Here is a 26,121-nt window from a genome sequence, read left to right on the forward strand (position 1 = left end):
CCCTGTTGTGGTGGGAAGCGCTTAATCTCCATGTGCTTGGAAGGCCCAGCCATCCCGAGCGGAGGCGGCCTGTCCCATCGCAAGGAGAGTAACTTACCGGAGTAATTATTCTACTCTTCTTTTTACATACAGATATGTTTATTTAAATATTTTAAATTGGATTTTCTTTCACAGATACTGATTATTCTTTCCAATTCTTAAATAAATAAACTGTACTTGATTTCACTATGAACAAGTGTGATTGTCTGGGATGTAGGAACTCTAAGGTCATGTCGCCTCTGGATAAGAAGCATCCCGAGCCTACAGCATCAAACCAGGTGCGTTTTGCCACCTCAGTTCCCTTCTGAATCCCTACTGTCATCAGTTTGAAATGACAAGTTCCTTTTGCCCTTTAGGCTACCACGGACGTCCGTAGTGCTTGGGAGTGTGAGCTTCAGTGCTCTTTAGCGGCAGGGGCACTAATGTGATGTGATTCACGTATTTATGAGTTGAGGTGCCGGCCTGCCCGGCACATAGAGGCCATGTACTGTTCAAACCACTGCAGCAAGCTGGGCATTTGCTTAAAGTGTGACTATCGGCATCAATTTGCCACCAGAACCTTTTAAATTTTAGGTCACGCAGGTTAATTTTTTAAAAGCATTTATTAAGCTCCTCTCAATAAAAGGGCACTGTGTAGAAATGGAAAACTATGGGGAAAAAATGATTAGAAAAAAGGTTGCTTCTTCATCGTGCTTTACTGTCGATAGAAGGTCAACACGGGAGGGTTACAGTACTTTGGGCAAGGAGTGAGGCTGTAAGATGATGTCGGCCACGCGGGCTGGCCAGGTGCTTCCCCCGGCTTCACGGGCTCTGCCCCGCCACAAAGGGAGAGAAGCTGGAGCGAAGGTTCTTTGCCCTTTCGTGAGTTGCCGCTCATATTACCGGCTGGAGCTTGCCAGTGGCACCAGGTTAACAGCGGGGCTGTGATTCAGAAGGAACTGGATTCCTTCGTGGCAGGGCAGGTGCACGGTGGTGGCGGAGTCTTGTTACCTGAAACAGACCAGTACCCCTCTACAGGACCACACCCTACCCTAGACAGGGCCCAGCACGTGGGCCCTCGGTACATAGACGCTGCACAGGTGAGGGATTTTAGGCTGGACGCTCACTTGAACGTTTTCCACGCCGACTGGAAGTTGTCCCAAGTCACCGTGATTAGGACGGAGACTTCATACCATGTGAACGCAGGGAAAAGGGAGACTTAGCCCAAGCCGAAGAATCTGAAAGTGTGACCTGTCAGAGAGTTTCTGAGTTTTACTAGTGATAGATAAGTAATCACCCTTCAAAGACCCATACCGGGAACAACCTTGTCTTAAATGTCCCAGCCTTGACGTACGCGCTGTAAAAGCCCAACCACTTGGGACCGGTTCCGTTTGCTAAGTTGGGTGTTTTCTTAGTGTGGGGATGTCACCCCCATTTTTCTGCGTGGGTCTGTGACGGTCCTTATTTTTCAGTGGCAGCTCTTCTGAAAGGCTGTTCAGGGTCCAGCTGTTTCCTTTAGTCTCTGACGTCTCCTCTCTCTTTTCTGGGCCACTTCCTGGATCACTCCTACAGGGCAGCGGGACAGGAGCTCATCCCCTCGGCTTCCCGGTTTCACTGTCTCCTGCACTAAAATCCACTCGGGCCAGGGCTTTCGGAATGGACAACCTGGATGCACCCGTGGGTGACACGTATTCAGAATCAGAAACGCATCTGTCTCAGAAAGGATTCTTATCTCGCTGCTGAGTGAGAGCCGGCCCCAGGAGTTGGTTTTGAGTTGCCCAAACACCTGTGAGTTAAGGCTATTTCACGGCTCACGGTGGCCGTGCACTCTGAATTGTGTTTCCCCTGAAGCATCTGAGCTAAATAAACAGCCACCGTGCAGGGGACTGTGGGACTGTCTCTGCACCGTTACTAGCCTCACTGTGACTCCGGCGGTTCAGCAACCTCCATACTCCAGGCTCTTCCATCTCTGCCGCTGCAATCCCACCCCTGTCCCGGTACTAACACGTTTTACTGTGAGCAAAACACAAAAGAGCAACCTGTGACAGTGACACGTCTGTTCCTGCACAGTGCTGTTCCTCTGGCGAGTGTTCCGGCAAACACTGTGCTGTGCTGAACAGTGACGCTGTCACACCAAGAATCACCCTCAGTCACTCTTCCCCACTTCAGTGAATTGAGGCGCTCGAGGGAAGTGCTCGCAGCTCCGTGGGGAAAGTGAACCCAGGCAGCAACCTGGTGAAATGTCGGTCCTATCTACCAGAGTCACACCTGTTACCTACAGAGTCACTTGTTTAAGTCCCTGGTCCAGGCAGAGAGCCTCTGTGACCTCTTATTTTATAATCTGAGGCCCAGCCGAGGCTACAGAGCTGGTCCGTGGCAAGCTGGGACCAAAGGGGAAATGAGGCCCAGAGCTTCCTTTGTCTTTCTATTGGTCGCTGAAATCAAATCCCTTGCCCACTCTCAGGCTGGAAAGACTCACTTTACCTGGCCGGGGCCTCCCCATTCCTGCCGTCGTCATACATGTTTTGTAGATTCTCTGACTGTTCATCCACGGGTGCCTGAAACCTGGGCAAGAGAAGGCAGGTACTGGGGCTCTCAACAGCAGCAGAGGCAGCCTGCCACGTGGCCAAGGGCTGCCCGGCAGTTGGTTCTTTTGGTCCTCAAACATTTACTGAGGGCCGGGGATTGGCCGGGGCCGGGGCTGCGTGGAGGACAGGAGAGGCCAGGCCCTGCAGGGAGACGCACGAGGGAGGGAAGGGCGCACAGTGGGGCAGGTGGTGCAGCAGCAGTCGGGTGGGACCTGCTTTAGTCGGGGTGGCTGGGGAGGCCTCTCAGCTGACATTCAAGCTGAGGCCTGAGTGTGAGGATCATGAGACAGTCTGAAGGAAGAACATTCCAGGCAGAGGCCCAGAAGGTGGGAGCCGGTCTAGCTGCTTTGAGGGGAACTGAAAGGCCATTGTGACCAGGGTGCTGTGAGGGGCCGACGTGGTCAGAGGTGAGCAGGGAGGGTCCCCAAGAGCTGTCAGGCCCTGCTGTGATGGGCATCCTGGGCTTCTAAAAAACCCCTGGCTGTGTGACAGCTGGGGGCCAGGGAGGGCTGGCCATGGTGGTTTGGCCGGGGGGTAGTAACAGACACCAAAACAGGTGCACTGGGACAAAGGAGTAGCGTCAACAGGATTTGGGGTGGGTGGCAGTGGGACAGGGCTATGGAAGGAATCCAGGCTGTCTCCCAGGCCTTGCACTCAAGCACCGAGTGAATGCGATGCCATTTGCTGAGCTGAGGAGATGGGAGTAGGGCATTGGGGGAGGACACCGAGAGCTCTGCTGGCCACTGCGGAACTCGAGGCACCTGTGAGACACCCGGGTGGAGATGCCCAGGCTGAGGCAGAGGCAGAGGAGTCTGGAGCCCAGGAGAGCACTGTGCTGCAGAGGGGTTTGGGGGCGCCTGTATCACAGCGGGGTTTTAAAGCCAGGAGGCTGGATGAAGTCACTTAGGGAGAGATGCTCGTGAGTGCTGCCCAGAGACCAAGGGAGGTGGCTCGGATCTAGCCAGAAGGTTGCTGTGACTGGAGCAAGAGCAGGCTCATGGGGTCGGAGGCTGGGGCGAAGCAGGTTGAAGCTCCCCCTGGGAAGCGGTGCTGTGAGGAACGGTAGAGCCACCCCCACCCTGCCCTGAGCCTCAGGAGCTGAGCTCCAACCAGCTCATTCCCGCAGATGTCATTTTCTGGCAGAGACAGTGGCTCTGCCCCACACACTTCAAGCCAGCTTTTCACTGAAGCAGAGCACACGGATGGGAGAGTGCAGACGATAAGAGTACGCTTGACACACGTCCACAGCGTGGACAAGCCTGTGTGGTCTGGCCAGCGCCCGGAATGCCACGCCCACCCCAGAGGCCCCCCAAGATAATCACCATCCTGATGCTAACAGTTACTTCTGCCTGGCGTTGGAGGTTTTATAAATGGAACCATACAGTATCTGGAGCAAACGACTTTGTCCACTTAGCAGCCTATGGAGGAGGAAATATGGCAACTAGTCCAGGGTAGACAGGGATTTGATTACAGGTGTGCAAAGAGTATGGTGAGTTTAACCTCTCAGCGTGACATGTTACAATAGTCACTTAAAGATGACTTGGCAGTTCTGGGATAATGTCACTGCACACACGCACTCTAATTGTCTGTCTGAAACTAGTAAAGGGACCAAAACGAACAAGGAGATTAAGACCTCTCCAGGTTAAGAACAGAAAAGGATGACACTGAAATTTTGGAGGCTGAAGAGCACATGAACAAGTGGTGACCAATTTGGCAGACCTGAGAAACCCGGGTAGGGAACTGACAGTGGGACAAGCTGGGGACAGACCCGGTTCACACCACAGAGTCCTCAGGAGGCTCAGGAACTGGCAGCCCCACTGCCTTTGCAAAAGGGAGGGTGGGCCGGGCACGGTGGCTCACGCCTGTAATCCTAGCACTCTGGGAGGCCAAGGTGGCAGGATTGTATGAGCTCAGGAGTTCCAGACCAGCCTGAGCAAGAGCAAGACCCCCGTCTCTACTAAAAATAGAAAAAATTAGCCAGGTGTGGTGGTGGTGCCTGTAGTCCCAGCTACTCTGGAGCCTGAGGCATGAGGATCACTTGAGCCCAGGAGTTTGAAGTTGCTGTGAGCTAGGATGACGCCACGGCATTCTAGTTCAGGTGACAGAGTGAGACTCTGTCTCAAAAAAAAAAAAAAGAAAGAAAGAAAGAGAGAAAGAAATATGCCAAACTGAAGGCCATGAATTTCCAGATTGAAAGGGCCCACCAGTACCCATTAGGCCCACCCTAATGGATGGAAGTAGACCCTCACCAATGTGAAATTTCAGAACACTGGGAGCAAAGAGAAGATTCTACAAGCTTCCAGAGAGAATTAGTAGGTCACAGTACACACAGTACAATGACTAGGAATTGGAATGCCTTCAGGCTTCTCAACAACCACCTTGGAAGCTAGAAGACAATAGAGTGATGTCTTTAAAGGAAAATCTTTCCCAATCTAGAATTTCGAATCTAGAATTTGATACCCAGTACAACTATCAGTCAAGTGTGAATGAAGATAGAATGGAGACATTGTCGGACCTGAGCTGTCCAAAACATGTACCCCTGTGCAATCTAAAGAAGCCCCTGGGGATGGGATCCCCCAAAACATGAAAGAGGAACAGCAGACTACAGAAGACCGGATGGGGCAAGTAGAATCCTCAGGAGGGTGGTGGGAGGAGGGAAAGCCCAGGCTACAGCTGTGCAGCGGAACTACAGGGCAACCAGCCCACCCTGGGCTGAGTGACTCAGAGACGGCACATTGAAGATCTGCCACCAAGATGCCTCTGCCGCTGTAACACCTCTGATGCCTGAGTACAGTGATGAGAGAGCCTAAGCCAGACTTGGCTTGTCTTAACCATTGTTGGTGAAATTCCTGTGCTCTTCCCTGTGTCCTGCTGCTTGGATCAGCTGAAGTCCCTCATGACATCCCCAAAAATACCTTTTGCCTTGACTGATTCCTGAGGGCTGGAGGTATCAATTGTTGTGTCTAGAAGCAGAAACTCAGAGCAGCCCACTCAACTGGGACCATGTTTTTGCAGATGTCCGGCACCTGGTCTACCCCAATGCCCCAACTAAACCCTCATGACCTTGCCCGCTGACTTCCCTGAACGGGGGCCTGAACGTGTGGCACCTTTCCTATGCACATTCCGACCGGTGTCAGAAGCCCTGGGAACACCCCCTGGCCTCACCTGGGCTCCAGCCGCTCCTTCACCTTGGCAATGGAGCGGACGTAGGGCGTGATCTGCTTGGTGATGGTGATCAGGTAGGCATTCTCCTGCTGCAGCTGCAGGAGGTCATGAAGCTGGGCTGTGGGGGCCAAGGCCAGAGCGTTGGGGCTTGTTGGTTTCAGATTCTCTGTCAAGCCTGGTGCCATCTAAATATCCCAACTGTTTCAATGACTACCTCTAACTAAAGAGCGAGGCCCTGGCTGAGGTCATTCTACTCACTGAATCCTGACCTCGGATGCATCATTTGGGGCCAGTGAGCGGCTGGGAGGCAGGTCAAGTGCTAAGGGGGGGGCTGTGGGGACAGTATCTGGTTAGTGGCTAACTCTGACTTGCTCCCTCGCTAGCACATGGGTTAGCTTGGGACAGGGAGTTCGCTCAGCAGCCAGCTGCCTGGGACCTTCATAAATCTCCTGTTGGTCAGCGACGCGCTGATAGGATTCCTCCCAAATCTGAAAGATGGAAGTTGGGTGTTGGCAGTGAGGTGGAATTCCACTGGCGGCCTTTCTGTCTCTAGCTACTCAGAGCCCCACAGCACCCCCAGCCAGGCCCACGTGGTTCCAGAACCTGCCACATGAGGGTCTCATGGGGCGGCAAGCCAGGTCCTCTTTCTCCCCCTTCCTGTCTGGGGATAGCCCGTGTGTCTGCTGACGGTGGGGCTGCAGTTAGGTTCCTGGGGAGGGCTACCTCCTGGAAGACGGCTCTCATGCCCTCGGTGGAGGCGTGCTCCGAGGCAATGCGCGCATCCAGCTGCAGGGCCTTGTGCAGGATGTCGCCCATGATCTCGGCCTTGATGAGCGAGTGGTGCTTGGTGAGGTCCCGGTGCAGCTCCTGCACCTGGTCCTTCAGGTACTGTATCTCCACCTGCAGGCGCTGTGTGGGGGCATGGGGCTGTCAGGGCTTTTTCACTGCCGCGGCCTGAGGGAGGGATGGCTTCTGGGTCATCAGTGCACCGTGGTGAGGAATGGGTGGGGGCCCTTCCCACCGCAGGTCCCCAGCCCCTCACCCGGTAGGAGTCCTCATAGCGGCGGCAGTGCTCTGTGAAGGGCGTCTTCTCTCCCTCAGCCAGCGGCACCTGGGTGCTGATGGACCGGTGCAGCGTGGGCTTTTGGACGGGCGACACCAACATCTTTCCCGCCGGGGAGGGGCAGCGGGGCCCCATCACCACCTTGGGGCCTGAGCCCCCTGCCAGCCTGGGGAGATAGCCAGTGCGATGCAGTCTGCCCTCCCCGGCCTCCCGGGGCGCCCCCTTGTGGCCTGCTCGCATGGCGCTCTCAGCCGCCTGAGCACAGCAGAGCGCTGGGAGCTATGAAAAGCAGGGTGCAAGGTGCACCCAGTGACATCCACATCTATTTCTGAAAGCTCCCCAGAGTGGTTCCAGGGTGCAGCCGAGGGCAAGCCCATGGGGATACGGCCAGGGCTGGTCCGGAGTAAATGGTGAGTGCCTGACAGCGGAAGTGTGGGCTGACACCCAGTCGCTCTTGCTTTCTGAGGCCCTTGGACACACACATGCCAGTTTCAGCCTTTCTCCTAACTCGCCCAGCGTCTCCAGCCCTCTGTTGGGCCCAGGAATCAGGCCCCGACGTTCAGGCTACCCTGGCAGCGCCCAGCCCAGCCCAGCCCTTGGCCCCCTGCCCCCGGGAGGCTGCAGCGGTCGTTGGGGGCAGTCCCGAGTCCTCCCCTTCTCCCCTTGCCGAGCTCCGCGTCAGCTCTGCCAAGGGCTCCGGGTCGGGGTGTCCCTGGGGGTGCTGCCGGCTCGGCAGACTCGCCCTCCGGCCTGGCGTGGGCGCCCAGGCACCGCGGGAGGGCTTGGCCAGCCGGGACGGAGGCGGGGAGAGCAGCGCGCGTCCTTTCCGGGATGGTCCGGCCCCTCGGCGCCTCCTCCCCCCAGTGCCGGGACCTCGTGCCCGCCCGCTCCCTCGGCCGCTGCTCACGAGTTGGCGCCACCCGCGGCGGCCGCCGCCCGGCGCGGCCCCAGCAGCAGCAGCGGCTCCAGGCAGCGCGCGAACTCGGCGCGGTGGTCGCTGGCGATCTGGGCGGCGGGACGGAGTCGTGAGGCCTCCATAGCTCCGAGGGGCCCCCGACCCGGCCCACCCCGCCGCCCGCGCACCTTGCTGCTCTGCGCAGGCCTTAGCCGGTGCGGCCGCGTGACGATGCCCTGCAGCCTCCCCAGCAACTCCTGCGGCGGGACGGCCTCCAGCGGTGCGGGGTGACAGCCGGCGGGGAAAGGGGAGAGGTGGAGGGTGGAGGCCCAGAGCAAGTCTGTCTTGGGCATTTTACCTGGTGTCCCTTAGCGGCTCCAACCCTCCCTTGGGACTTCCCTGACCAAGCCTCCCCACCGCATCCCCAAATCCACAGGAGAGGTGGCCCGCTCCCCTCTAGGCTTCACTGTCCTTTCAAAAGGGACTCGCCAGTCCCTTAACGGGTTCGTAGATGATAGAGTGGAAGAGGGGAGGTGAGTCCAGAGACCCCTGGTCCAGCCCCCGGGTGACAGGCTGAGGCTGTAGCCCAGGTATGCAGGGCAGGCTGGGGAGACTCACATAGCCCAGGTCCAGGAACTCGGCCTTGCTGGCCAAGCTGAGGAAGGAAGAGCAGATGACCAGGTGAACCTGTGGGAGGGGACACTGCTCAGTGCCCGGCTGGGGAGGCGGGACCCAGCCCCACACCCCCAGCTCCCCTGACCTGCAGCGTGGGCAGCAAGGTGGCCAAGTGGGAGAGCTGCTCCTTGAAGGCCTTGTCCTTCTCCTCGTACTGGCTGCGGGTGGGGCAGGCTTCTGGTCTCCGGGGCTGCCCACCCCACCCGGGGGCCTCAGATCCCCGCCAGCTTTGTATGTCCTGCCCTGTGCTGCCCCTTCCCTGTGTCCTGAGCCACCCCACCCTCCTCAGCAAGGTGGACCCCTGGATTTCTTGCTTCCCAGGGTGGAGCAGGGCCTGAGTGTGTGGGGCCAAGCGCAAGGGGAGGGAGGCTGCCCCGCTCACCTCTGCACAGCCTGCAGCAGCAGCGCTTTCCTCTCTGCCAGCTTGTCCTGGGAGAGACAGCCCCTACTGACCACTGCATGCCCAGCCACCTCCCCGAGCCACACTTCCCTGGAGCACCAGCCCTGCTATGAGGCCAGAGGCCTGCCTCCCTGCATCCACTTTGGTGCCTGGGTACCCTCACCTTAAATGTCACCTCCTGAGTGAAGTAGTCCCCGACCGCCCCCACCACCAACGCCAGCCTAGGGCAGGCTTTGGCTTCCCTTCTGGAACCCTCCTGGCAACTGAGATTAAGTAAGTCCTGGAACGCTGTTCAACGCCTGCTGCCCTGCCACACTGGAAACTCCAGGAGGGCACGCCCACCCCGCCCCGCACCTGCATGCTGCTGAACAGGGCGTGGATGGCAGCCTCCTCTTCGGCTGCGCTGCGCCGCACCTCGTCCACCATAGCCTGCAGCAGCGCCATGGCCTCCTGCGCGGCCGTCTGCAGGGCCTTCACGGCCTGGGGACAGGGCGGGCTCAGGCTCGCATGCGCTGCCGCGCGTCCCCACACTCCCGCCCGGGTTCGCCGGACCCCGGCTCACCAGCACCGCCTGTTCCAGCCGCTCGCAGCCCTGCACATAAGCCGACTCCAGGTCCACGCAGTGGGCCCGGCCCTCCCTGCGGGAGCCGAGGGTAAGGCCGGCTCTGGCGCCCTCCAGCCCCCTCCCGCTTGCCCTACCCACCCCTGCATGTCCCGGAAGCAGCCGATGCACAGCAGCGACTTCTTGTCCGTGGAGAACATGAGGTAGGGCTGGGCGTGCAGCGCTGCGGGGCCGGGCGGCAGTGAGGGCTTCGGGCAGTGTCCGCCCAGGTCCTCACTCCGCGCCGGGATCCCCAGCCCCGCATGCCTCACTCACTGCACTTCTGGAGCACGTCGCGGCTGCGTTGGCCCAGGGCCACGATGTCGTGGCGAGCGAACATGCGCGCCCGGTGCGTCTCCTCTCGGCAGCGCGCGCACAGGGGCTGCCCACAGGTGTTGCAGAAGTACATGGTCTCCAGGTCCTGCCGGGCAGAGCGCGGGCTCAGGCCGCCCGCCGGTGGGAGCGGGGCTACAGCCAGCACGGAACTGTAGCTGTGGAGCTGTAGCTGTGGAGCGTCATTGTGCGTGTCTGTCCCAGCCTGGGGCAGGCAGGCTGCTAAACTGCAGCCCTCTCCTCTAATGCGGACATGCAGTGCTCTAATATACCCAGTTCACAGATGTGGACACTGAGGCTCAGAAACTAGATAAGTAGGTCCAGTAAGGGGCAGCTACCCAGAAGGGGCTTTGAGGGGCAGTTCCATGGGTGGGTGGGGGGAGAGGACAGAAACTGCATTTGCCAAGCATTTTACCTACAAGGGGGTTCCCTTGCCCAGGCCAGATCCAGGGCCTAGAGTCCAGGGCTTGGGTTGCAGCCCTGGCATTGACCCAAGCAATGGTTGATAGAATAAACCCCAACTCCTCACCTTGGCATTCAAGGCCATTTCCTCACTTCCTGCGGATCATCACTGTACTTCTGGGTCACACATTTCTCAACACTTGCCAGCAACTCCCTGGCCCCCAGGTTTACTCCTGCAGATCCAGCCTCCACAGGCCAGAGCCCCACATGAAGTGACGAAGTGACGGGACAGCGTGCTGTCCTCACTTCCCCTTGGGCTAGAGCTGCTCACATGCCACTGAGGTAGCAGAGGGTCCTGAAGGGTCGGCCGAGGCCTGTGGGCTGGACTGCCCTTCCTGTGCCAGTTCACAACTCCACCCTGGGTTGGGGGCCAGTAAGCTCTCCCCAAATCCAATGGCCTTAACCTTTGCCACGATCTGGGTATTGGCTCAAGTCACTTATTCTGGACCTCGGTCTCGCCAACTGTACGAGGGGCCCACATTCAGGGCGCAAGGTGCCTTAGAGAGGTGCTGGAGAATCGACTTATTGGTCATCCTCTGAGGTTGTGTTGAGTGCACGCTGCAAGCGTCAGGTCTGTGCAGCCTAGCACCCACTGCCCCCCACCCTGCCCCCGCTGCCCTGCCTGCTTGCTGCACTCCAGGTCACAGTTGGCGCAGCACACCACCTCCACGCCATCCCCCGAGCTGTCCACCAGGAACTGCAGCAGCCGGTCCACTGGCGGGAGCCCACTGGGACCCTTCACCACCGTCTGGTGTCTGCGGAGAGGCAGTAACCAAGATCCAGACACCCCTTCCCCAAGGTCCCCTACCCCCACCCCTCACATTCCAGGGCGGAGCTAAAAATAGCTGTGTCGGGAGGTGGGTGCACTTCAGCCCTGGGGTCTGCTATAAATATCACAGCCAGTGCTTACCCTGACTCGGTCCCTACCCTAGCCCAATCCTATGCAGTCCTGCAAGATGCCCTGGGTGTCGAAAGCAGAAGCTTCCCCCCTCAGCACCCTATCACTGCATTGGGCAAATTTAGGGTCACCCCTGGTACCTTGATTCCACATAACCGTGGTTATGTTGACTTAAGATTTCTAGGACCCATAAAGTGTCCTGACCCTAGCTTGAGCCCCACCATCGCCTTCTAACTTTTTGAGGAAGGCCTTGGGCCAGTAACTGTTCTCTCCAGCCTCAGTTAACCTGATCTGTAAAATGGACCAGAACCTGCAAGTTCCGGCAAGGAGAGCTATGGATTGGGTGCAGCCTCTCCCAGCCATTCTGTCTGGAGTCTGAACCCTCCCCTCCCCCCACTGGGGCCCCTCTCCTGGCAGAGCTAACCTTGGCCTCCAGGGCCTGGTGTGTTGGGACTTTGGGGCACTCACTGGCATAGCGGGCAGGTGAGGCGGCCATCTGTGGCGCGGCCACGCAGGCAGTCGGTGCAGAAGTCGTGGAAGCAGTCCAGCAGGCACGGGCGCTCATACTGCGTGTGGCACAGTGGGCACACCAGCGGGTGGCCACTTGCAGCATCCAGGGAGCTCGGGCCCTCCAGGGGCGTGAAGATAGCTCCTGACATCTGCAGGGACAGCGCAGGATGGTGGCTGAGATGCACTAGCCTCCATGGCCCCTCTGCCTAGGCGCCAGCACCCTCCTACCTATCCGGCCTGGACCGAGGAGGCGTCCAGCGGCTGTGGAGCCAGGGGCCGCTAGCGACCGCGGCTGGGGCGGGGAGGCCTGGCGAGCGGCGGGGGTCTCTGTACCTGCCCGCTGGGCCGCCTGCTGTGAGCTGGCCGTCTTCCGAGCCTTTCAAGCGCTCCCAGTGCGGCTTTGAGCACCCGCGCTGTCGCGCTGCCAAACCCAAGGAGTCACCAACCCTGGAAGGTCAGGCCTCCGACCGCGCAAAGCTTCTCAGCCGGCGCCCAGCCTCTCCTCACTCCCACCCCTGGAATTCCCCGCCCGGTGTCCTCTGGGTGACCCGCAGGCGACGCCCCTTCCGCGCTGGGCCTCTGCATTGCGGGGGGCGCGGTGCTCGCGCCCACCTTCCCCAGGGTGGCTGCTACCTTGAGGCACAACGCGGGCCTGAACCGAACTCGGCGCGGCGAGCTGGAGTGGACGGTGCCTGGCGAGGGTCCACGGCTGGGACTCGACCCCACTTGGGATGACAGAGCCCCGAGCCACAGGCCGCACAGAGCGGGCCCGAGGACCTTGGCTGCAGGGTGTTCAGGGGTGCAGGGGCCACGGCTCCTCCGCTCTCTTGCACCCAACTTGAGTCTCGACAGTGCGGGTCCCCGCAACCCCTTTCCTCGACGGCCAATCGGGGGCGCCAGAGAGTAGCGGCGCCCCTCCACCGACACGCCGGCGCTGGGGAGCGGGAGTGAGAGGCGTTGGAATCCCAGGCCTGTATCTTGGGCTCGCAACCAAGTGACTGGCCTCTCAGAGCCTCTGGGGGAAAATAGGGCCGGGCTCCTGATAAAGCCGCAAGACCGTAATGGAATAAGGCGCGCGAAATGCACATACTGGACTTCCAAATAATTAAAGCCCCAACCCCACTGTCAGCCCAGATCCCCAAAGTGGGTGGGTGTGGGTGGGCGTTTGGAGGGGAGGTTTGGAGCCTTTCCAGCAGGGCCCCTTCTGCTGCTCCTGGCCTGGCAAATGCCTGTTTATCCCAGTGCTATTTTCTCCCTGGTGCCCTCCCTGCCTAGGTCCAAGTGATTAGTTATCAGCTTTCTGCACCTGTTATCTTGAGCGCCCTTTTTCTGCCCTTCTTGCAATCCCAGAGGCAAGCCCCAAGCCTGACCCACAGAAGATGCCTAGTAGCTGCGTGTGGTGGCTCACCTGTAGTCTCAGCTACTCTGGTGGCTGAGGTGGGAGCATCGCCTCAAGCCAGGAGTTTGAGACCAGCCTGGGCAATATAGCCAGACCCTGCATTTAAAATAAATAAATAAATAAATAATAATGAAGATGTTCAATTCAGGCTTACTGATTAGTTAGAAAAATCTAGGAGATAATATTTGGACTGTTTTTTTTTTTTTGAGATAAGTTCTCATTCTGTCTCATTGGCTGGAGTGCAGTGCCGTCATCATAGCTCACTGAATCACAAACTCCTGGGCTCAAGCAATCCTCCTGCCTCAGCCTCCCTAGTAGCTGGGACTATAGGTGTGTGCCACCATCCCTGGCTAATTTTTTAAATTTTTTATAGAGTGGGAGTCTCACTGTTGCCCTTGCTTGAACTGGGTTTTGAAGGATGAATAGGAGTTTTTCAGGAGAAGGAAGTGAATTCTAAGGGCCTGCCCTAGCCCTGGTTCTATTTGTGTTCCAAGTCATAAAAACAATAGTAAGGATGGCTAATGTTTATGAGCCAAGATACTATTTCAAGCCCTTTTTCTTATATTAACTCATTTAATCCTGACAACAACCTCAGAAGGTAGAAAATGTTATCCCTAATAAGTGGTGGGGCTGGTATACAAAACCAGGTGGGTGCTTTGTAAATGAATGGTGCATTAATTTCCCAGTAGGAGGTGTTCTTGATACTTGGGCTTCTTTAATTCATTGATTCATGTGTTCATCTGTTCGACTAGTATTTATCGAGCATTACCATGCGCCAGATGTTGTACTAGGCATTGAGACATACAAGGGAACACACCAGCCAAGGTTAACCAAATACACAAATAAACAAATACAATAACGACAGACTGTGTGAAATGCTTAGAAGAAAATAGTAAGGATGATGTGATGGAGGACAGCTGGGAGGGACTGGAGCTAAGGACCACATTAGGTACCCATGGGCAAAGAGGGGCACTGAGATTGAGACCCCCGGAGGATGAAAAGAAATCAGGAAAAGGCCGGGCGCGGTGGCTCACGCCTGTAATCCTAGCTCTCTGGGAGGCCGAGGCGGGCGGATTGTTCGAGCTCAGGAGTTCGAAACCAGCCTGAGCAAGAGCGAGACCCCGTCTCTACTAAAATTAGAAAGAAATTAATTGGACAACTAAAAATATATACAAAAAATTAGCCGGGCATGGTGGCGCATGCCTGTAGTCCCAGCTATTCGGGAGGCTGAGGCAGGAGGATCACTTGAGCCCAGGAGTCTGAGGTTGCTGTGAGCTAGGATGACGCCACAGCACTCAATCTAACCCGGGCAACACAGTGAGACTCTGTCTCAAAAAAAAAAAAAAAAAAAAAAAAAAAACAGGAAAAGCCAGGAAAAGTTCCAAGCAGGAGGAATCGCATGTGAAAAGCCCCCAAAGTGGGAATAAGTTCAGAGAAAACAGAGGAAGACCAATGTGGATGGAGATGAAGGAACTCAGGGTGGGGCGGGGGTGGGAGTGGAGCTGAGGATGGCTGGTGGGGGTCACCCTGGACAGGTGAGAGGCAGGGCAAAGGTGTGGGAGCGGAGGTGGGGGTGAAGGTGGTGCACTGGACACTCTAGACTAGCCATATCAAGGAGGCCACTGGCTGCGCGAGTCGGGAGTGCAGGGAGGGGGCGGGGCTGCACACACGCACCTGGGACTCATATTTAAAGACAAGAGCCTGGGTCCTGTCTAAAGATCAAGTGCAGATAAAGATGAGAGGAGCTTTGTGCCCTGCAGCACTTCAAGTCCAGGGACGAGGACTGGAGCAAGGAGATGAAGGAGCTGCCAGTGAGGTGGGGTGAGAAGCAGGAGAGCCCAGGGCCCTGCGGCCCAGGTAGGCAAGGCCAGCGGAGGAGGGAATGACCAGTGGTGTCAGATGCCATTGAGAGAGGCAGGAAGAGGAGGACGGAGAACTGACCTGGCGCTTAGCAGGGGCCATCACTACTGATCTTGGTGAGGGCTGTCCCGGCAGCTCGGGGACAAAAGCCTGAGCAGAGCGCATTCAACAGAAAACGGGAGAAGAGAAGCTGGGGACAGTCCTCAAAGGTAACTCTCCCAAGAAGTTTTGTGTAAAGAGATGGAAGGAAAAGGGGTGCTCGCTGAAGGGGAACATTGAGGGTCCAGGGAAGTGCTTTTTCTGCTTTAAGATGGGAGATGTTAAGGAATGGTGAGATGCTGAAGGGAATGATCCAGAAGAAAGGATTAAATTGATGATTTCAAGGGACAGGTGAGGGCTGTTGCGGTGATGTCCTCACGTAGGCAGGAGTGTGTGAGATCACTGCCCAAGCATAGGGGGTGGCCTCACGTGGAAGCAAGGACGGTTCTTCCATAATGAGAGGAGAAAGCAGAGTCTGGGGGCGCAGAAGTGCTTGGTGGTTAGATGCAGAGGCAGGAGGGTCCGAGAATCCCCTTGGGATTGCTTCTACGTTGGCAGCGAAAGAGCAATGGAAGTCAGCAGCTGGGAGGGAGGTTTGGCTTTCTGACCAGAGGTGTGAAATCGTCACTCAGGAGAGGGATTTAGGGTTGTGGGCAGCCCTGAGAGCTCACCTAGGGTCAGGAGTGTTTTGGCAAGGGTCAATCGGGAGACACCCACCACATTGCGTAGTTTTTAACTCAGAGAATTTAATATAAAGGATTGTTAACTAGGGGTAAGGACTTGTTAACTAGGTAACTGAAAGGGTAAAATAAGAACAGTAGCATCTGTAGGAAGCAGCTGCCACTCACTCCTAGGGGGGTGTTATTCATATTAATAAACTGTAGAAGCTCGAGGGAGGGGCACAAGGAGGAGCTGAAACTCAGGCATCTAAGGAGGGGGTGCTGCTCGGCTGGGCTGGTTTCTCTGAGGAGAAGAAAATGAGGCTGATTCTGCAAGTGTTGGAATAACTGCAAACTGGATACCACTGCTGTTTCTGGAATGTTCCAACTGCTACTGTCAGGCTGAAGAAGCAAGAGTGGGTGACACCAACAGAACAGGAACAAGCAGGAAGGAAAACCCTCTACTGGTAGAACCTAATCGGGATCAGCTCGCAAAGCAGAAATGTTTGCAGAGGTCCAGCCTCAGCATTGCAAAGCCAAGAATAGCAGGTGGCTTTGGAGCGTGGTCAACGGGCACCGGAGGCCTAAGATTAAACCTAGACCAGTCAGCGCAGTGCGCATGTCCTCCAGTGATTATAAGCCAGGGTTGGACTTTTGCTAGGTGAGTACGTTGAAGCCAGGTAAAGGGAGTGGCGTGTATGCAACTGAGTGATTACAATTCAAGATCTTGGAATATAATCCTGTAAGGAACGAGGGGTACGGGTGGGTGCAAAGTAGCCCAGTCTAGGGACGGTAGGCCTAGTGTTGGAGACCCTTGCTTCTCCACGTGTGGTTCATAGACCAGCAGCATCAGCATCATTAGAAGTGTTAACTAGAAAAAATTAATGAGGCTTAACTTTGGGAAAAGGAGAGCTTTATTTTTCATACAGGGTAGCACCCTGCTGGGCGGCCGTTCCAACAGGTTGGGAGGATGAGACCTGGCCAGAAGCCAGGCACACGTGCTTCAAAGTGACAAAAGGCAAGAGGATTTTATACCCAGCGGGGTGGTCAAATATACATATTTAACGAGCTATATAGGGGAAGGAGTCATGAATATTTATGAAAAGAGAAATCACACGCATGTGTAATTGTGCTTTATCTCTCCCAACCCGTCCTGGCTGGGAGCTCAGTATTAGGTGTTTCTGGGGTCCCTGTGTGGGACACACAGGCAGAGGCTTTTTGGAACTGGGAAACTGGAAGACGCGCTGAAAGCCAGGAGGCGGGCGGTGATCGGAGGGTGGGCAGCTCGAGTTTGAGGCTGTTGCGGCGTCACTCTGGGGCGCGTTCCTGGCTGCAGCCGGGAGGGCTGGCGCCAGCAGACACAGCCCCGGGCACGGGCTTCCGAGCTGGGCTGCTGAGGGAGGGGAAGCCATAGCGGTCTCCGCCTTGGACCTCTGATCTAAATCCCCAAAGCCGGAAGGGATCGCCTCACTTCCCCAAGTTCGTGGGTTCGAGTCCCGTCCCCTGAGCTGGTAATGTACGGCTTAGTGAATTTCTTTATTTCTTTGAAAGTCTTTCCAAGACTTTCAAAAGGAAAACCAACCCCTTTATTTCTCTTTGGGCTCGTCCACACCGGCTCCCTCGCCCCCCGATCTTCCAGTGGGACGGGCCGTCCAGCCTCCTTTCTGCCCCCGCAACGCTCCCGGCCGGGGAGTCGTCGGGGTTTGCATTCAGGCAAAGCCAATCGCTTCCAGATAGTACAGGACGGAGCGAAATGGTGAAGATCGAGGGGCGTGCCGAAGCGATTAGTGCTGACTGGGCCCTGCGTGCCCTGCGCGATACGGCCTCTTTGCGTCTGCGTAGTTCGCTCACCTCCCTTTCTGCCTCCGCTGCCGCCATGGCACCCGCGGTTAGTATGGCTCCGCGTGAGGCCTCGGCGCCGGGAGAGGCACGTGGGCCTCACCGAGCTCGGCACCTGCCCAGGCTCGCAGGGGACGGTGCTCTGCAGCGTCCGTCTGCGGGGAGCTGGCAGGCCGGCCGCAGCGGGCCGGGGCTGCTGCCGAGCCCAGCACGTTGTGGGCGGTGGAGGCTGCGGCCTGAGGCCCGTGAGGGAGATCCGGGAGCTCTCGGAGGCCGCGACTCGGTCTCGGAATCTAACGTGGGCCAGCGGGGAGCTGGATCGTGGAGACTGCGGGCTGGGCCGGTCACTGGCCTTTGGAGTCCGGCCCTGGGCCTCGTTACCTGGGCGGAGGGTGGGGAAGAAGAAGGGGACCTGCCATCCTGGGGAGCCGCGCATTTGGGAAGCCTACGGCCAGGGCTGGGGGACGAATCCGCGGAAGGGTGGCCTGGTCGGCCTGTTTCCGGAGAGGTGGCCCCGATTTGAGGAGCCTTTTAGCGTCTCCGGAGGAAATTAGTTTATCAGAGTGCTGTGCGGACCCTTTTAGCTGTAGAGTCCCAAATTCCATTCTCCTTTAGCTAGGCTGGGGCTGGGCTGTGAGGCACCCCCTCGTGCCTCCCTGCAGATCATCCTCCTGCCAGTTACTTGGAGAAAGTTGTTTTTCGCCCCAAGATTCTTCTTTTCCTCTTTTGTTGGGATTCCTTGGTTTACATTTCCGGTTCTCCTAGTTTTTATGCCCAGGTGGGCTTTTAAATGCTCTTATGCATATGTATGCTTTTGGTTTAAATCCTTGGTGGGAGGTATCTTGCTCATTGTGGGTAGGTCTCCTGCTTGACAATTGTGTATTTCCGGGGCTCGATCGTAAAGCAGCCCTCTTGGATTGTTACTGGGAAGAGACGCTGTAAAAAAGTTATCAGTAATTTTTGTAGTACCTAAATGTTTGAAACGTTGACCCAGTTAATACAGGGTTTATATGGAGTCCTTTTAAACACAAAGGAAGGAAGGTAGGGGGTATTCTTGGAAAGGTCTATTTAGTTGCTGCAAAGGTTTTTACAGTGGAAAGTACAGGTAAGTAGGGTGTACAAATGTATTTGTATGGTGCCCGAGTTTGTGGAGGCATAAGATTAATATAAGCTGCTTCATAAGAGTGAAGAAACTGGGACCTGACAGGATGTGCTCTTCCCGGTGGTTTGAAAGTGCTATGTCATAGATAAAACCAATCAAAAGAAATTGTTGACAGTGGTATTATAAGACCCTAAGTTTTAGCTTTAATCTTGTCTAAGCTGGAGTGGACAAGCAGCTAGAATATCTTGCAGTTCCTTTTGCTGTTCCTAAGAAGGTGAGTGAGACAGGATTAGGGGAGATTAGGTAGAATGGATCAGGACCCTAGTCTGGAGACTTAGGACAAGGATTGATTTCACATTAAAATTGTTGTAGGTATGCAAAGCATTTGTATGCTTGTACTGTAATCCGGGAATAAAATAAAGAAGTATTTTATGAAACTAACAGCCCTTCATGTCTGTAGAGATTGGGGAGATTGGAAAGTTTGAGTGGGTCAGAAGTGCTAGAATGATTTCCCCATCAAAAGGGCGTGAGCCCTCAGGCCCTCAAGCTTGGAGAGCTGCATCTTCCCAATTATGCCTCTGCCACTCTTGAGCAGATGGTGGCTCTTGGGGCTCTTGCAAGGGAACACAACTCCATAGGTTTTGTATTTGTGTGGGCTTTTATACCTATTGACATTTTTGGTTTTGTTAATTTTTGTTTTTTTGACTGGCTGAGCTTTCATCTCTGTTATTATTTGTATACTTTCTTAGAAAAAGCTTGTGGCAAAGGGGGGCAAAAAAAAGAAGCAAGTGTTGAAGTTCACTCTTGATTGCACCCACCCTGTAGAAGATGGGATCATGGATGCTGCTAATTTTGTAAGTTACATTATTGTTGCCATTCGTGATGGTCATGAACCTTTTGAGATACTGTTGAGAAAACCCACCAGAGGACGTTTCCGTTTTCAGCCTTATAGGCAACTTCACAGTTCTGGCTGTATTATTTAATTCTGAGATTATGGGCAGATTATTTGTTTCTGAGTCTGGCTTTCTCCTGTGTATAGCAGCTGTGAAGAATAAAATGGGCTCTAGCACATAGATGCTGTTGTTTTCCCCCTCCTTTTTTCGTTTCCAAAAATGATTTTACTTAAAAGTTACCAAGACACAGACCAGCTTCACTGGGTCCAGCATCCCCTTTTTAAGGACAGGTGATGGGCCCTGACCCTCTGTGGGCTGCCTCTGTCCTGGGCCACACTTTTCAGGTGTGGAGCAGATGGCAGCAGTTACTGACGCTTGCTGTTATGTTATGCATCTGAACTGCAGTGTTTACTTTAAAATATCTTCTTCGTTCCTTGCTCTGTCTTTATTTTTTGCCCCTATATTTTGCTCATTCCGTAATATTTCCCCATTCTATTTCAATCTAGAAATTTTAAATAATCTCACTGCTACCTTTTGGTGCTGCAACTTGGTTTTGGTGTTTTACTCTTTTTCATCTTAATAGCCATGCTTGCGGAATTCATACTTGGTATTTGTGTACAGAAGTCTCCTAAATTTACATTTGCTCTTCAGTCTCCGGAAGATCGCCTATCGCCAGGATTGGTACCATTGCAGCAACAGTCATTTTCAAATAAAAAATGAAAGGCTTGGCTTATGGCCGCTGATTATACAAGATGGGATTTGCATAACCTCTTGTAGTTTATTGCCTTTATGTAGATGCGTTCCGCATCTGTGTCCTTCAAGAAGTCTTTCAGTTGGCTTCTTAGTTCGTTCTTTATCCAGTAACTTCTGGCTTTTCTTGTCCTTCCTAACCTTGGTGTCTTCCAATTTGGTGTCTGTGGTGGCCCACCCTGGCAATATCCCTGCCTCCCTCCCTCTGCAAACTATTCCCTCAGCACACGCATCTGTGTGTGTCTTTTCCTTCCAGACACCTCCTTAGGGTAGAAAAGTTATTTATGAGTCTTAAGATGCAAAAGTGAAGATTTCTGACCTAATCACACTCTGCACTATATCTATGGTTAACATATTTTGTATTGGAGTTTTTAAATAGAGAACTATAGGGGTTTTGAGTGGAAAAGGACTTCATCTCATTGCAGTATCAAGACAACTAACACAAGTCCTTTTTGGGCAAAGATTCCTGAAGCCCACGGAGGTGAATGAATGGCTTGCCTAGGCCCACACAAGGGGATTGCAGAGAGTCCATCACTGGCTCCTAGGTGGCTGTCTCTTCTGTTGCACCATGCATGTGGCTCTGGCCCAGATCTAGAATTGTTTTGGTCACCGCATATCTTTGCTCTTTCTTCTAGGTTGAAGACTTGTTTTCTCTGATAGTGCTGAAAACAGTGCTTTATGTTCCTTAGATTCAGAAGTTACCTGCAGGTTTTGTTGTGTGTACCTTGTGAAAGTTTGGCCTCGGGTTCCTTGTCTATTCTTGCACTGTCCACTAAGCCTACCATGTAGAGGCATATTTGACCTTGTATGGACACATTCAAGTATGTTCGTGCTAGGATATTGTTTTCATAGTATGTAATATATGTAAGTAAGGTTGAGTGGTGCTGTTTTCTGCCTGCTATTCCTAGATTTCAGACTTTGTGTGAATAGGTAAAGATTTGCTATCATTTTTTAAGAGTGGACATTTAAAAAATGATATTGTATCCTGTAAATATATACAACTATTATGCACCCTTAGTAATTAAAAATTTAAAAAACATTATTCAGTGTTGGGAGTGCAAAAAAAATAAAATGCTGTTGAGGCAGGTAAGCCTGTCACTTCACTAATCGGTCAATTTGACAATTTCCACAGGAGCAGTTTTTGCAAGAGAGAATCAAAGTGAATGGAAAAGCTGGGAATCTCGGGGGAGGGGTTGTGACCATCGAGAGAAGCAAGAGCAAGATCACTGTCACTTCTGAGGTGCCTTTTTCTAAAAGGTATGGGAAGAGGGCAAGTGTCACCAGTGTGTACCCAGTCTTTAGTCACCCTCACCCTGGACAGGAGTGGGCTTGTCTGCAGAGTGATTTGTTTTGTGATTGCATCTGTTAAGTTCTGGAACAATGCCCAGTGCAGGAGGCAGTGAATGAATGAATGAATGAATGAAATCTTGGTAGTTAACATTATTCAACTTTTGGCTGTTTTAAAATTTTGTCTTTCACAGGCTAACATATTTCAAGTAGTCAGGTGCTTAGACTTCTTTAGACTGTATTCTTTCTTTTTTTTTTTTCCCCCTAAGAGAAGGGGTCTTGCTCTGTTGCCCGGAGTAGAGTGCAGCAGCATGGCCATCGCTTACTGCAGCCTCAGTAAGCTCAAGCAATCCTGCCACCTCAGCCTCCCAAGTAGCTGGGACTATAGGTGTGTACTACCACATCTAGCTAATTTAAAATTTTTCTTTGTAGAGACAGGATCTGGCTATGTTGCCCAGGCTGGTCTTGAACTCCTGAACTCCTTCAACTCGCCTCAAGCCATCCTCATGTCTTGGCCCCCCAAAGTGCTGAGATTACAGGTGTGAGCTACTACACCCAGCCAGCCCAGCCCTTAGACTGTATTCTTAAAAACGTAGATCTTCTTTTGCCTCTAGATTACAGTGAAGAGCTTTCCTTTCCCTTTTTTTTCCACCTTGAGACAGAGTCTTGCTCCGTCTCCCGGGCTAGAGTGCGATGATGTCATCATAGCTCACTGAAACATCAAACTCCTGGGCTCAAGCGATCCTCCTGCCTCAGCCTCCCAAGTAGCTGGGACTACAGGCGCACGCCACCATGCCCATTTTCTTTCTTTTCAAGATGGAGACATTAATTCCCTTGCCCCCTGCTACTTTATATGGTAGTTTTGAGAATGAGGTTAGAACACTTCACAAGTCACTAAAGAATTGGACGTGTCTATACCTAGCTCCTAGCCCAGGGCTGGGCCTGTTAGGAACTTTTAGTCATACTGAATCCAGTAGTGGGAAATCAACTGTATCAGTGAAGTAACGACTTTGAGGCTCCATTGAAGCACTCATGGTCTGCCTGTCTGAGTTACTCTATTTGCGGGGAGGGAGATTTGATAGAGGAAGAGCCAGGTGCAGCTGTAGGCCCTCCAGGATGTGCAGAGCATGCAGCTTGCAGGGCTCTAGCAGAGCCTGTGGGCTTTCTGTGACCTCTTTACCAACCTGGTGTGAGAATGTCTCCTGGCATGTGTTGTGGCAGTTTTCACAAATTTTCTGTTCTTTACTCAGTGGAGAAGGGAGGGAACTTTAATCTTCTATTATAGCTTGCCTTTCTTAATGATAAATGGTTCCATTTTCCTGAAACATTCAAAGTATCCCTAATGTGGAACTTTTTCTTCCTTGCCTCTGAACTTCTGCGGGTTTTTACCTGGATTTTCCCCAACGTTCTATTATGAGAATTTTTTTTTTTTTTAAGACAGGGTCTCCTTCTGCCCAGGCTAGATGCAGTGGCATCATCATAGCTCACTGCAGCCTCAGACTCCTATCCTCCTGCCTTAGCCTCCCGAGTAGCTGGGACTGTGGGCATGTGCAGCCATGCCTGGCTTATTTTTTTATTTTTGGTAGAGATGAGGTCTTGCTGTTGCTTAGGCTATCTCAAACTCCTGGCCTCAAGCGATCATGCCTGGCCAATTATGAAAATTTTTAAACTACCTGAAATTTTGGATTAAACACCTCATCTGAATACAGTATGGTAGAAATAATTGAGAAAAGAACACTTTGTAGATGGAATGACCAGACCAATTTATTTTTATGTAGGGAAAGGTAGATCTTCACATCTTTGTGAAGATGGCTTTGTTGCTATAGGAACATTGTTGAACAGTGTTCATGTCTTGGATATGGTGAATTTGTTGGTTCATAGCAGTCTGAAGAGGTGGTAAGTATCATGAATCCCATTTTATAGTGTGAGAAACTGTGGTTTGGCAGGATTGATTTGCCCAGCATTGAGTTTGTGTGGCCTTATACTCCTCTTCATGGCTTTGGGAAGATGCGGAATAGCTTAACCTCAGGGCCTCATAAGCAAATGGGTCAGAGAAGAAACAAGATTGCAGGCTTATGTCTTTATTATGTAGTTAGGCTGTTGGGGCACAAAGCCAGTCCCTGCCTTTATATAAAGAGCAAGTTTTCTAATGAGCAGTTTGCTGCGTGACTATTTAGCTCTCACCCAGGCTAAGGCAGCAGTTAGGCAGATGGATTAAAAAGCCTAAATGCTCTCTGCTGGAGTGAGCGCAGTGGCGGGGTGGCACTCTGTCCCAGTGCATTGGGTAGAGAGCATCCCATAGCAGCAGTGAGAGAGTATGACACAGCCCTAAAACAATCCTGATGAACCCAGGCAACCTCAAAAGGAGAGTTGACTCAATGAGGTGATGTGCGTGAGGTGTTCGGAGCTCACTGGTTACCCAGTGGTTTCTCGATAAAACACATGTGCGCAACTGTCAAATTACTACCGTGGGATCTTCAGTGGTCACTATAAACCGTTTTACAGGTGTTCGTTGTTTAATGGACAACTGCTACATTTACTTATCTGTTCTCATTTTTATTGCCGATTTAGATGACATGCAGCTGATTAGAGCACTGGCTGGGTACATTGGTCTTTTTGCCATTTTTGGCACATGGGAAAACACTTGAATTATAATGATTTTGAATATGTGGGTTTTATAAAAGTTAAAATGTTTCTGTATGCAAGAAGGCCATTTGTCTAGTGTAGTTCTCAAGTGTCCTTTCTCTGCAGGTATTTGAAATATCTCACCAAAAAATATTTGAAGAAGAACAATCTACGTGATTGGTTGCGTGTAGTTGCTAACAGCAAAGAGAGTTACGAATTACGTTACTTCCAAATTAACCAGGATGAAGAAGAGGAGGAAGATGAGGATTAAAATTCATTTATTTGGAAGATTTTGTATAAGTTCTTAAATAAAATATGGGAACTAAAATGGTGGTTTATCCTTGTGTTTCTGCAGTATGGATTGAACAGAAAATTGGAAATCATAGTAAAAGGGCTTCACTTGGCTGCCACTTACTTATTTGTAACTTGGCTTTTTTTCTGCTTGAAAATTTCAGTTCTCTTGAAGTGGTGATACCACATAGGAGAAGGCGACTGTAAGGGAACTGACGACCACGAGCAGGTAGATGAGGGTGCGGAGACAGTGTGAGCTTCAGTCAGTCACTGTTTCACTTAAAAAGGATGACAGTCAGTTGTATCCAGTGCTTTTTCAAAGAAAGATTCAGGAATACAAGTGAGCTCTTCTCATTCATTAAAAGCAATACAGGTGACTTCTTTCTAAGATTCTCTTGTGGAGAAAGTGGCAGTGTCAATAAAATGCAGGTTTGTGGGCCATTCATCTTATTTTCATTTTTTGGTTATAAATTACTCTTGATGCACACAATTTTGTATACTAATCCTTTTTCTTCCTGTAGAAATAAAACGTGCTCCTTTAGCATTGCTGCAAATCCAACTACCCTCTCTCAAAGAGTTTGGAGAACAATAGTCAAAGTCCCAGGTTCTAAATTAAGTAAATGTGTACAAAAATGAATTTGTAAATAATCACTGTTCCTACCACGTCTTTGCAACAAACTGTTACTTTGGTCTCCAGCAGAGGGAGCTGGAGTAGAGTGTCCAGATGTGCCCTCCTGTGTGGGTCCCAGAGATGGGAGCCCTTGATGCTCAGGCCTCTGGAGGCTTCTGGGAAGGGGAGAGGTGGGAGATGCCCAGCAAATAGCTGCTTCCATGCCGCGTAGGCCATGAGTGGATTTAATGACGGAAGTCATTCTACAAAGTGGGGTGCATGTGAGATTTTGTGCCCACGTGTGCAGAGGCTAGAGAACTGGGAAGTGGTTACTGAGGCTGGGAAGACATAATTGTTGCTGAGGGTGGCTTTGAAAGAGACCCTGATGCCTCATGGTACCCTTCCGAAAGCCAAACAATAATGCAGAAATGTTGGCCTTGCTTTATAATTACGGTGTATAAAATTCATGTTTTTAAAGAGCTTGCCTGCAGCTGGTTTTCACACCTGAAATTGTGCTCTGCGAGTTGCATATCTGAAATTAAATGTTCAAGTCCTGCCTTGGCTCCAATTTAACATTTGGTGCTCTCTGGATTGAGTTGAACATGTTGAGGCTTTGCAATTTCATTTGTGGTAAAGGCTCTAGCATTTTCTATTTCTATGCAAATTTCTTGAAGCAGAATTGTTTGCATATTTCTTCTGTGCCCTCACAGAAGGCAGAATTTCTTTCAAACTTAACCGAGGCATCAGTTTCTCTTTGGCTATGTCCCTTACCGTGATTATTAACTCAGTGTGTGACTTGGGTTTGCAAATTTTACTTGTTGGTTGCATTGATGTTTCCTTGTAGTAATTTTTGGTTTGGTTGTGAAAAACATTAACCCTGGGCTGAAATTAGCATATAATTTTTTTTAAACTAGTCCCAGATTTTAAAACTTGTAATAAAATTGAAACTCGTTGGTTTTCTATACCTTATTGAACTCTTGTATTTGAGTTTTGATCACATTTTATATTAAAGTGGCTAACACATGGCTACTATTGTCGTGCAAGGCCTTTTTTTTTGAAGGACTGGCATGTTAATCTGTTTAGCAACTAAAGTTTTGTCCTCGGTGATGAGTTGCTGTACCCCCAGTTACCTTGGTCTTTATTAGGCTTAGAAGGAAAT

General features: G+C 52.5%; 2 protein-coding genes across 2 annotated transcripts; one reads left to right on the forward strand and one right to left on the reverse strand.

The window, feature by feature from the left end:
- Window positions 1-1,023: 1,023 nt before the first annotated feature.
- RNF207 (ring finger protein 207) lies at window positions 1,024-11,757 on the reverse strand. Its single transcript, XM_012662555.1, has 17 exons — window positions 11,567-11,757; window positions 10,823-10,955; window positions 9,682-9,826; window positions 9,508-9,589; window positions 9,367-9,442; window positions 9,159-9,284; window positions 8,787-8,833; window positions 8,490-8,562; window positions 8,348-8,416; window positions 7,918-7,986; window positions 7,742-7,839; window positions 6,814-7,000; window positions 6,495-6,680; window positions 6,208-6,259; window positions 5,772-5,889; window positions 2,503-2,583; window positions 1,024-1,584 (listed from the first exon to the last, which is right to left on the reverse strand). Exons 1-17 carry the CDS (start codon window positions 11,755-11,757, stop codon window positions 1,413-1,415), a joined length of 1,905 nt encoding a protein of 634 aa, XP_012518009.1. The 3' UTR covers window positions 1,024-1,412.
- A 5,626-nt stretch (window positions 11,758-17,383) lies between these two features.
- RPL22 (ribosomal protein L22) lies at window positions 17,384-24,389 on the forward strand. The gene is made up of 4 exons (XM_012662556.1): window positions 17,384-17,453; window positions 19,256-19,360; window positions 21,282-21,406; window positions 24,188-24,389. The coding sequence occupies exons 1-4, from the start codon at window positions 17,442-17,444 to the stop codon at window positions 24,330-24,332; spliced, it is 387 nt and encodes a 128-aa protein (XP_012518010.1). The 5' UTR covers window positions 17,384-17,441; the 3' UTR covers window positions 24,333-24,389.
- The last annotated feature ends 1,732 nt before the right edge of the window (window positions 24,390-26,121 follow it).

The sequence above is a fragment of the Propithecus coquereli genome, unplaced genomic scaffold (genome assembly GCF_000956105.1).
Source record: "Propithecus coquereli isolate 6110/MARCELLA unplaced genomic scaffold, Pcoq_1.0 Scaffold77, whole genome shotgun sequence".
Classification (NCBI taxonomy): Eukaryota; Metazoa; Chordata; class Mammalia; order Primates; family Indriidae; genus Propithecus; species Propithecus coquereli.